The sequence below is a fragment of the Scyliorhinus torazame genome, chromosome 13 (assembly GCF_047496885.1).
Source record: "Scyliorhinus torazame isolate Kashiwa2021f chromosome 13, sScyTor2.1, whole genome shotgun sequence".
NCBI classification, from domain to species: domain Eukaryota; kingdom Metazoa; phylum Chordata; class Chondrichthyes; order Carcharhiniformes; family Scyliorhinidae; genus Scyliorhinus; species Scyliorhinus torazame.
The window spans coordinates 130,616,794-130,629,061 of record NC_092719.1 but is presented as its reverse complement, the minus strand read 5'-3'; the positions used below and the strand labels follow the sequence as shown (position 1 = coordinate 130,629,061).

At 46.3% G+C, this 12,268-nt stretch overlaps 1 protein-coding gene across 1 annotated transcript in view; it reads left to right on the top strand.

Moving 5' to 3' along the window:
• Positions 1-12,268, top strand: part of sema3h (sema domain, immunoglobulin domain (Ig), short basic domain, secreted, (semaphorin) 3H) — a 282,277-nt gene that overhangs the window by 200,434 nt on the left and 69,575 nt on the right. Inside the window, exons 6-8 of the mRNA XM_072472149.1 lie at positions 2,854-2,973; positions 3,587-3,732; positions 9,638-9,752. Of these exons, the coding sequence (XP_072328250.1) occupies positions 2,854-2,973; positions 3,587-3,732; positions 9,638-9,752 (381 nt within the window). The remainder of the gene's footprint in view (positions 1-2,853; positions 2,974-3,586; positions 3,733-9,637; positions 9,753-12,268) is intronic.

The window sequence follows — 12,268 nt, the reverse complement described above, 5'->3', positions numbered from 1 at the left end:
AAGATTCCTGATATCCAGAATCATCGCTGTTGTTTGTCTCTGTACCTTATCAGTGTCAATAATACTCTTAGTTTGAGGGGTCTTTGTGCCCATGGCAACTGATTGAAGCTGTCATTATCAGCCACTATCAGCCTTTATCAGCCACTAACAGCACCCTGCTTAGTCTTAAGCACCTCCATTTACATTCCTTTTATCTTCTGTCCGCAACATCTGTGTCTATCTCTACCTATCGCTGGCCTCCTATCCAGCCCCACCGCTCCACTCCCCCCCCCCCCCACTACAGTATAAATCTGACCCCATTTCCAGTTCTCTCTATCTTTTGACGAAGAGCCATCTAGACTCGAAACGTTAGCTCCCTTCTCTCTCCACAGATGCTGTCAGACCTGCTGAGATTGTCCAGTATTTTCTGTTTTTATTGTTGACGCTGTCACTGTTTGACACTGAACACTTAACTATTTTCCCAGTTACCTTGCCATTCTATGGTTAATTATGATGACATGGATCTGTGACCACAATGATTTGACTGCCTGAAAACCATTCCACATGGAAGCTCAAAAGCCATCAGCTTGACTAGATACAAATCCAAACTGCAGAGATTTGCTGAGGATGGTGGCTCAATGCAGTTTCCTTGCAAATGTGAATCGTACATTTAACTGTGTGCTTCACCGTTCCATTTTGTATGATGTGTGTGAACCAACGCCCCAACTTAAAATTCTAATTTTTTTTTCAAACCCTCCCTGTCTCTGCAACATCCTCCAGTGCCCAATATCTCTGCAATCCTCCAACAGGCCTCTCGTGCACCTCCAACTCTCTTCATCTCGCTATTGGTGGCCGTGCCTTCAGCAGTCTCGGCCCTAATGCCTCTAATTCTCTCTAATGTCTCCATTTCTCTCTGCTCATTGAAGACGCTCCTTAATACCTTTCTGTTTTGACCAAACTTTCAATCGCCTGTCCCAATATCTCCTTCTTTGTCTCAATGTCAATGTTTTTCTGATTATTCTCTTGTGAAGTGCCTTGAACTGTTACAATACCTCAAAGGTGCTACCCAAATTAAAGTTGTCGCTGCTCGAAACTGATTTTACCCTGAAAATGTAGATTAAGGACACATCAGCCCACATATTGTAATGGAATAGATGGGTTTGAGTGTCAGACAAATTCACTTTGAGCACCCTGATTACATTACCTTGTAACCCACCAGTCACTCCCACAACAACCATGAGATCAGGCAGAAGTGTTACAGTGAACAGCGTAGTAAAAGAGGTAGCTTAAAGCATCACTGCAGGTCTCTGGGCTCCTCGTCAAGTGTCATGACCGTGATGCTATAATATCCCATTAAATGGTGAAAACAAAGCTTATTGTGCACAAGAACATTAGAACAAAGGTCCTCTTGGCCTCACTGCATTAAAAACCAACATTCCTGTATTGCCACCCACAATGAATCACATTCTCAAATGCTTGCACTCCCCTTCCCCCTGGCTATTTATAGTGTCTCATCTTGTTTAATGCTCTCACCACTAATTATATTCTCTTTTGAATAAAACAAATGATCAATTAATTAAACTAATAAAAGTGGGTGACAGCCCCTGGTGGGACCTCCAATTTATATTTGAGCTCCATCAACCAAGCCATTAACTTGTTCAAATTAAACAGGTTAACGACTTCATTAAATTAGTGCCCTGTTTTTTTTTTAACAAGGGCATTAACAGAGCATTTAAAATAGTGCTCAGCACATTTATAACCCCACAAAACCGTCTCATTGCCCCCTGTGCTTTCTGTCTCCAGCTATTGATGGCAAAAGGAAAAAATTGAGGGATGGATTAATTCCCTGGGAATAGGGGCCGGGATTCCCCGCCCCGCCGCGCCACATTTCTGCCTCGACCGGCCGGCGGGGTTCTCCGTTTCGCCAGCCGGTCAATGGGGTTTCCCATTGTGGGACAGCCCCACGCTGTCGGGAAACCCCCGGGCACGAGCATAACGGAGAATCCTGCCGGCGGAGAATCCCGGCCAGGGTCTGTCTGGTTGCAAAGGTCAGGAAAATTGGCCCCCACGTTGAGTTGGCTCCTCTGGACATCGCAATGTACTTCAGGACCAATGAATCAACTTTTTTCAAGTTCTGCAGCTAATTTTTTCACTGCAGACAGAATAAATGAAACACTGAATCTGATTTTGTTGATGCTGTTTTGATGTAGGAATGATAGCCAGGGCACCAGAAGAATTGTCCTGTTTTTCATTAAATCATACAATGGGGTGATCTCTTACATCCACATGAAGAGGCACCAGATACTCAATTTGACATTTCATCTGAAAGATGATACCTCCACCAGTCCAGTGTTCCCTCAGTATGACACCAAGTGTTAGCCTGATTATGTGCTAAAATGCAGAAGTGGGGCTTGAACCCATAACTGGTTCAAAGAGTGCTATCAATGACATGTGGGATGAAATCGCACAGATGCAACAGAGAAGGATTTTTGGTATTAATAGCACCAACCCACTTCAATGTTGTCCAGCATCCTCCGGCCAAGGTCCACTACCAGCAACCTAGCACATACTAAGGAAAGGCTAGCGAGAAGGCTATGAAGCATGCGGTATGTTAGTGGTGGTTGTATGCTGTACTACACAGGGAACTGTTCCCTATGCTATAGATATCATTGGCCCATTCAGGTCTTTGCTGTGAACATATTTCTGACAGTTTGGACATCCTATCAGTCTTATCATTACCCTCCCATCATTAGCAGGTCTTATTAGTGCAGTGCGGCAAACAATTATTCTCCACACCCTTCCCACTTACTTGCTCCAGTCGGAATATGTGGACAATGTATTAAACTCATTGATCCATCCTGCTTGTGCTTACAGAGGGTGAGTTGTATGCTGGCATTTCCTCGGACTTCATGAGCCGGGATGTGGCATTCTTCCGCAGCCTGGGACATCGTCGCGTGATTCGCACTGAACAATACGACTCAACATGGCTCCAAGGTGAGGTATAATTTGAGCAAACTCCCATTCCCCGCATCAGCCTCATTCCAGTTTTCCAATTCGGTTGTCTAGTTTTGTGTGGTGCAATGTCGCGAATGAGCAGCAGCCTGAATCTTTGAGCTCTGGGGAGTGACAAGGGCTCCCTTTTTTTACTGGGGGGGGGGGGTGAGGAGAGAGGGGGGGGGGGGGGGAGATGAAAGTCAAACGCAAAGGGAACTAAATAAATACTTGAAAACGGGGGGAAATGTGCAGGACAGTGGGGAAAAAGCAGGGGAGAGGGGCTAATTAAAAAGCTTCTTCAAAGAGCTGGCACAGGCACGATGGTCCGAATTGCCTCCTCCTTTGCAGTTTGATCGTAGAGCTTTAACCTGAGTGAAAAGTAGCTATTGTAACATTGCAGTCAGGTTCCAGTTAGCTTTGGACAACTCTGATTCCGTCACGCAAAAGAACAATTAGTCTTTTGTCTTTAATTACTAATAAATATAATCAGTCACAGTTATACTGGATTCTATATAGGCTAGAGTTGTTTTGGATTCAATTAAGATTTTGTGGTCATGTACAGAATGCCAATGCATGATCTGCGCTTGGTTTAATTCTCTGTGCTCCTCCGCAGACCCCAAATTTGTGAAGATCCATGCCATCGCAGAGAGCAACAACGCAGAGGATGACAAAGTGTATTTGTTTTTTACTGAGCGTGCGCAGGAAGTGGACAACGGCAATGGAAAAGTTATCTACTCAAGAGTGGCTCGGGTTTGCAAGGTAAAGGGGAATAATTGTGAATGGCAGTGAGCCAGAGCGACTGAGCAGAAAAACATGGCAATTAATCACACTTGTGCGGCTGAGATCAGTGACTCTGTAATGACACTCCCCACAGTTAACAAGGAGTTTTGCTGTTTGAGATTCAAAGTGGTCAGTTGCTAAGTGATGAGGAACCGGATCATATATACCAGGTTCAATTCCTAGTCTGTATGAGTTAGTCAGGATGGGGCGGGAGTGTTAAGTTCATCAGATCACATGATTCTCCATTGCAATCCCTATAGTGGAGAAGGAGGCCATTTGGCCCATCAAGTCTGCACCAATGCTCTGAAAGAGCACCGTATCCAGGCAAACTCCCCCGCCGTATCCTCATAACGCCACATAACCTTTGAACACTAAAGGCAATTTTAGTATGGTCAATCCACCTAACCTGCACATCGTTGGACTGTGGGAGGAAACAAGGGGTTTGCTATTGGTCATACCCTTAGCAGCTTTATACACGCATGTAAGATCACCTCCTAGTCCCCTCATTTCCAGGCCAAAAAACCCAGGTCCTTTCTTATAACTCAAGCCTTCTACATTTAGGGTCAGTTTAATTGCTGTTCTTCACATTGCCTGGAGTTCTTGAACGGATCACCTTCTTTTGGCAACCAGCTGTACACTGTGGCTGACCAGAGCACTGTATAGTTTGGGTCACAACCTTCTCTGCCTTGTATGCTGCTCAGTAAGAAGTCTTGCAATACCAGGTTAAAGTCCAGCAGGTTTGTTTCGAATCACCAGCTTTTGGAGGGAACACAGCTCCTTCCTCATCATTGTATACTGCTGTTCTGGCCACATCGTTCAACATCCTACTGGCTTTCTTGATTTTCGCTCTGCTTTGGTTGACATGCTATGTATTGTGTGTGGTGTCATCTTTATTCATTTCACCATTCATAGCTTACTTATTCCCTCCCTGTTTGCATCACTTTTCAATTGTTCTGTCCACTTCCAACTAATTTTGTAGATACTGAACTGCCTTCTTCAATTTCACTGACACCCCCCACCCTCCCCCCTGAGTTTGGCATTACCACTTCACACCCCTAGATTAAGGAGAATAAAAAATAGCCAAATTCCCATATCTAACCTTTAATGAGGACACGGGGTGTCCACACCCAGCAAAATAAAGAAACATTGTCTGATTTACAACACAATATTTACACTGCCTGATATATCCCAACAGGTTCCTCTTCTGGCTGGTGCCTTACTGCCTGACCTTTTATTCAGAGGTTAATCGAGATAGGGCAGGGAAGCTCGTACTCCGCAAGGATCAGGGAGAAGATAATCATTCCCACCCCGTAGGCCCCATGCGGGCTATTATATAATCATTAACTGCAATTCCAACTGGAATATCCTCAAGTTCAGTTTAATAGTCACTACGGAATAATGTACCGGGCCTAAACCTTCAGCTGAACATTCAAAAGGGAAGAATAAACAGATTTTCAATAATGTTTCCAGCCTTTCCTGCATGCATGAGAATTATCACAGAATTGTTATGCCGCAGAAGGACACCATTTGGTCTATCGTGGGGGCAGCACGGTGGCACAGTGGTTAGCACTGCTGCCTCACAGCTTCAGGGTCCCGGGTTCAATTCCGGCCTCGGGTGACTGTGTGGAGTTTGCACTTTCTTCCCGTGTCTGCGTGGGTTTCCTCCGAGTGCTCCGGTTTCCTCCCACAGTCCAAAGATGTGCGGGTTCGGTGGATTGGCCTTGCTAAATTGCCCATTAGTGTCCTAAAGGCTAGGTGGGGTTACGGAGATAGGATGGAGGTGTGAGCTTAAGTAGGGTGCTCTTTCCAAGGGCTGTGCAGACACCATGGGCCGAATGGCCTCCTTCTGCACTGTAAATTCTATGGTTCAATGATTCATGTCTGCACCGGCTCTCCAAACATTTTGGACACTTTGACTTACTGCTATTTTCCTGCCTTTTCCTGATACCCCTGCACACTGTTTCTACTCAAATAATCATTGAATGCCCTCTTGAATGCTTCAATTGAACCTGCCTCCACAACACTTCCGGGCGGTCTATTCCAGACACTCATTGTGTGAAAAGGATTTTTTTAACATAGCATTTGTTTCTTCTGCAAATCATTCTAAATCTGTGCCCCCCTCCTCGATCCTTTTATGAGCGGAAGTAGTTTCTGCCTATCGACTCTGTCCAGCCCCCTCATGATTTTGAATATCTCTTTCAAATTTCCACTTGGCCTTCTTCTCTCCAAGGGAAACGGTCCCAACTTCTCCAATTCATCTTCATAACTCAATTTACTCATCCCTGGAACCACTTTTGTAAACCTCTTCCTGCACTCTCTTCAATGCGTTCACATCCTTCCTAAAGTGTGGCACCCAGAACTGTACACAACACTCCAGCTGAGGTCTAACTAGTGTTGTTTACATAGGGTACCGTTTAATAGGACAGAACAGAGCCCTGTTTTGGGAGCATCCAGCAGGGTGTTTTTTGGTGCTGAAAGACACCGCTATTTAGTGGCAATTTGCCCTTTTTTTGACCTCGACGAGGAATGTCCTGCTGAGGCCGCACTTACATCATTTCCTGCGCTGATGCAGGCAGAGTATTGGCGGATTATGTGGCCAAATCTTTCGACCCGTCTCCACCGCAGCCTCAGGACTCTCCCCAACTGCACCCAACTTACCTCTTATGGAGTCATCGAGCCCCCCCTCACCCCACCCTTAAGGGCAAGGCACCCCCGGGCCCGATCACGGACATGGACAACCTGCCACCCAGACCTTAGCACAGTCAGCCTGGAACCCTGACAGTGTCCCTGCCAGCATGGCGGTGCCTCCCAGACACCCAACAGTGATCCTGGTTGATGTACACTCCAAATGGTTGGAGGTTCCACGACCTCCCACACAACAATCAAGATACTCCGACAGAGCTTTTGCTAGCCTGTGATACCATAAGTCCTGGTTTCCGACACTGGCACTGCTTTCACCAGTGGTGAGATCCAAAACCTCAAGCAATCCAATGGCATCAGACACACCTGAACAACACCTTATTATCTGTCGTCAAATGGGCTGGAGGAAATTGGCATGAAAAAGCAACCGGCAGCGTCCATAGAGACCAAATTGGCATGGTTTGTATTTGATTATAGGACCACTTCTCCTACTGCAACAGGAATCGCTCCAACGGAACTGTTAATGGAGTGACGGCTTTGTAAGAGATTAAACCTTCTATTCCCAAAACTGGCAGGGAGGGTGGAATCCCAACAAGAGAACCAAAAAATAAATTACGACTCTGCAAGATCCAAAAGAATATTCAAGGCAGGTGATCTGGTCTATGTGAGGAACTTCGGAGATGGCTCCTGCTGGGTCCCTGGAGCCATACTGGAGAAAACAGGACTAGTGTCCTACAAAATGACCACCTCAGAAGTAGGAAGCCCATCCCTGAGCAAGCCTCATCATCGGGCACAGGGGTGGCGACCGCTAATGCAGGGCAAAAGCCTGAAGAGAACCCTATGGCCGTCTCCCCTGATAACGAAGACACAGGTTCCGAGATGGAAATAGAGGAAGGAGGTGTTCCAATTGTAGCAGACACCGAGGAGGAATCCACATTGGTAACTCTTTGGCATTTCCTCTGGAAGCCAAGGTCTCCAATTTGATTCACACCACCTGATCCCGTTCCACCCTTGATGGACGTCAGACTGATTGTGACGAGGTGGAAGAGAACTCCTTGTGCAAGAGTATGGAGGGAGAAACGGACTTCAGGAGGCCATGAAGGACATGGGGGATCATCAGTATATCTCCCTATGGGCATTGTGGAAAGTCAATTCCCCTATTATGCGGGCGGCCCAATAGAAATTGCACGGTGGGGGCTTAAAACCTGCTGTTCCAACCTGGGCCGGTATCTCTGTAGACCCCCGGCTTAGACCCATGTGTTGTTACTGCAATAAAGAGGTTCGTTATTGGAAGGCTGGTGAAGTAATTACATTTTTATTAAGCCATATTTTTCGAAATGACAATTTTGTAACAAGTCTTTGCCTCTAAAAGTTTCTCCATCACTGAGCTAAGGCTTTGATTCTTGGATTCTTCCCTGTCCGTCCCTTTTCGAACATGGCTCTAACATTGACCATCCTTTTTTGGCACCATATTAATAATAATCTTTATTCGTGTTATAAGTAGGCTTACATTAACACTGCAATGAAGTTACTGTGAAAAATCCCTAGTCGCCACACTCTGGCGCCTTTTTGGATACACAGAGAGAGAATTCAGAATATTCAATTCACCTAACAAGCACGTCTTGCGGGACTTGTGGGAGGAAACCGGAGAGTCCGGAGGAAACTCATGTAGACATGGGGAGAATGTGCAGACTCCAAACAGACAGTGACCAAAGCCAGGAATCGAACCCAGGTCCCTGGTGCATAGAAGCAACTGTGCTAACCACTGTGCCGCCCACACTCATATCGAAGCAGGTTTGAAAGGTTGGGGCCAGGGCCTGCGCACTTTCGCCCTGGCTCCCCTCAGTAGCCTGAAATGTATCCCATCTAGACCCAGTGACCTTTCCACCTTTAAGTACACCCCCTTTTTCTATTTTTTCCAATCTTAATTGACTGCTATATTCTCCTTTACTATAGCACAGATGCAAAGTACTCAATTAACACAGCGACCTGCGCATCTTGCCTCCACAGGAAGATCGAGAATGTTACCCTTCTTTTGACTATTCTTTACTATTTATAAAATTACAAAAATACTTTTTGAGTTCAATTTTCTTTTACCCAGCAGTCTCGTCTCATACACTCGCTTTGTCTCCCTTATTTCCTCTTTACATTCCTTCCTGTACTTTTTGTATTTATCTAGGCCATGACTGAATTATTAACTGGGCATTTATCATAAACCTCAAATTTCTGTTTCATTGTAATCTCCAAATCTTCAGCGATCCAGGGACTCTAACATTGCATGCTCTTCCTTACCATGAGAATGTGTCTGGTCTGTACTTCAACTATCTCCGCTTTGGAGGCCTCCCATTGCTTATTTACTGTTCTACCTGTCGATCTTTAATTTCAATCCACCCTGGCCAAACTCAATGAAATTAGTTCTCCTCCATTGCATGACTTTGACAATTGAACTGCTTTTGCTGCTAAATAGTTAGCAGATAGCTTCCAAGATGTTAATTCCACTAATCATGTATTGAGGAAAGAATGAATCTGAAGTCAGTCTTCACTTTCAGGCACATGTATTTCCAAGACTGCAGAGTACGGACTCCGTTTCTTCCAGGTCCCAACCCCTCTGCCCCATTGTGAACTGGTTTTCAATTATTTTGCGTGAAAACCAATAAACTAAATTAAAAGAACTGAGGGACAAAGTAAAAGGGCAGCACCTAAACAGAAACAAATCCCAAATCAAACTTAAAACATCAAACTAAAATGTGATTAAAAGGGTCAATAGTAAAGTCCCAGATGGCCATAGGCTGTTTTCCCCTTCGAAGGGGAGAGCTGACTGGTGGTAATTTAACCTGAGGGTCATCACATCTCAGGCTGAGCAGGCAGGGCCTTCATGAATAACCTCAGCTGTTACGGGAATTGAACATGCATCAACCCAGCCCTGCATCACGAATCAGCCATCCAGCCAAAAGAGCTAAACCAGCCCGCAGGCGGGCACAGGAGGCCTCGATGGTGTGAATTGGTTTTCATACTTCTGCAAATCCTAATCCTTCCCCAACTGGGATCAGCTGTTCTTAATGTCCAACTTAAAGCATGCACCCTATTGCAAAACAATTTCAACATTAACACAAGATGTCCAACTGGCTTACAATCGGAGGACAGACTGGATGATCAGTCTTAGGACAGGAGGGCTGATCAGTGTGAAATGAGTGATACATGTGCTTGCAACACTCAGCTCACAGAACTTTTTTGTTTTCCCAAGAACGATATTGGTGGTCAACGCAGTCTGGTCAACAAATGGAGCACCTTTCTGAAGGCGCGGCTGGTGTGCTCTGTTCCAGGGTCTGAGGGAATTCAAACCCATTTTGATGAACTGCGTGAGTATCACACAGTTTAAACTCTCGTGCGAATGCTGCAAGGCAGTTAATAGCTGATGTGTATAGGATGTTTCAAACAAGATATATTTTTAAAAATTCATTCACAAGATGTGGGCACGGCCCATCTCTAATTGCCTTTGACATGAGTGGCTTGCTGGACCATTTCAATCTAGACCCACACTGTTGCTGTGGGTCTAGAAGTAGTGGCTCAGGGCGGCCAAAAAGACATTAGTGAACCAGATGGGTTTTTATGACACAGTTACCAGACTAGATTTCAATTCCAGATTTTTATTAATTAATTGAATTCAAGTTCCACTAACTACTGGTTTACTAGACCACATTACCACTTTGTCACGTCTCCCAGAGGAGCATATGCTGGATATTGATATCTGTGTAAACCTGTCAGTCGGTCCTTGTTATAATTAGCACAGAACCTCACTAATTAGCTAGCTTGTAGTCACACTATTTCCATCAAGAAATAAAGACACCAAGAGTTTAAAGTTCCCATGCGTTGATTCCTGGTGCATACTGGGACTGCAGAGCAGGAAACTGCTCACTCCCATCTGTGAATTTGTGACTGTTCGGAGTTTACAATATTTTAACATCTGCCAGGGGCCAGCACAGTGAAACTTCTATCCCTAAATTGCAGCAACCCTCATTTGCAATGCAACTGGAGTTGAACTTTATGATGTTGACAGCAGGATGAGCTCAGTACAACATGTTTTGTCCCAGAGTAATGCTGGGAAGAAATGCTGGACTGTAAAAAAACAAATGTGTGAAACACCCAGGGGTCTTTACACAAAGGGTATCGAAGTTTGTAATACTTCTGTAATTTGTAACTCTTTCCCACCCGTTGCCCCAAAAGGCTAGTTGGGATCCATGAAATTTTCAAAGCAGAGGAGAGGGATTCTCCTTTGACCAATGACGAAATCGGGAAAGGCGAATGGGCGGAGAATAGGCAGGCGCCAATTTGACACCAAATCGCAATTCTCCATCATCTCGACAGCAGCATCGATGTGTTTCAGAACGCATGTACAGTAAATTCCATTTGCATGTCATTAGTGGGCCCAACCCGGTATTCTCCGGGGTTTCCGCGATGCTCCGACTCCAATCGACTGAGTCCCCAATGGCCTGGTTCACTTGTGTTTTTAAAAATCGTGAAACAGGCACCATGGCTGCTGAGGGAGAGAGAGTGGGTACGGAAAGTGTCCAACATCGCCATAGTGTGCTGACAGTAGTGTTCCTGGCCGGGGGCTCCTGCCAGGGCCGGGGGAAGTAGCGGGGGTTGGCCAGCAAGTGGGCTGTGGGGCCGGGGTGGACGAGCACAGAACACCATTTCCGCAGCTGGCAAGGCAGCCATGCAGCAGCGCACACAGCCCACTGTGAACTTAATGCCAAGGGTCGTATTGGTGAACCCCCAGGCCTCCCCCCTGGGTGCCCTCTGGCCCCAGCCGACCCATCAGCTGTATGGCTGCGCTCCAGCACAACCAATGCAGCCTTGTTGGCTGGGATGAGCGTGTGTGGGGATTGTTATGTGTAGCTGCAGCTCGTCGGCCTCCCGAGTGTCAATCACCGGCCCGGCGAATCCCGCACTGTTTTTCATGGGAATCGACTGTGTTCCACACGGCACCGGTGCTAACCGCTTAACAGTAGTGGAATCGGTCCAGGTGTGGCGCCAGTTTTTCTGTTGTGAAAGTCTGCGTTGGCGTCAACACTTTAGTCTCAGAAACGGAGAATCCCACCCGTACAGGTATTAGGGACGCGGAACAAAGTAAGTAAATGAGATTGACGTCCAAGTCAACCATGACCTTTTGAATCTTAATGAATAGGCTCAAAGGACTGTGGAACATCCTGTTCATATGACGAGAAACACAGCTGCGTCCATTCATACAGTATAACACCTTTAATGGAGCGCTGCACAGGAGCACAATCAGCAAAAATAAATTGACACAAAGCCAAAGAGAGAGAGATTAGGACAGGTTACCAAAAGTTTGTTCAGAGATTGGTGCTTGGAGTACCCTCAATAACGACGCAAGAGAGTAGAATGGTAAAGAAGGCTTTCATAAGCTGAGAACTAGCCTGATGCCGAGACAGGTGCTTACTGGGTGCCGCCTATAGAGCGGCCCCTTATATACGACTCCCTGGTAGGCAGAGCTCGAGGGGGAAACCCCCAGGGTTCCAAGCCCGGTATTAAAGGGGACATCACCTTATATGATGATAAGGGTACAGTAACACAGTAACCATTCATCACATTCACCACCTGTTTAAAAAAACGCAAAGTCCGCCGGGGGTGAAGTGGAATCACAAGTCTATTCGTTTCGGCGGCCTAATTGTCCTCATCGACCTCCTCAGCTCGGGCGGTGGTGCGGCGGACACGGACGTCTTCTGTGAGGTACATCCGGGAGCATGGTGGTCGGAGCTTTGTTCCTGGTCGGGGTAGGGGGGATAGCTGGGGCTGGGGGTAGCGGTGCCGGCACCGGCGGGGAGTGTGGAGGGGGGGGTGCTAGGGGTGGGCG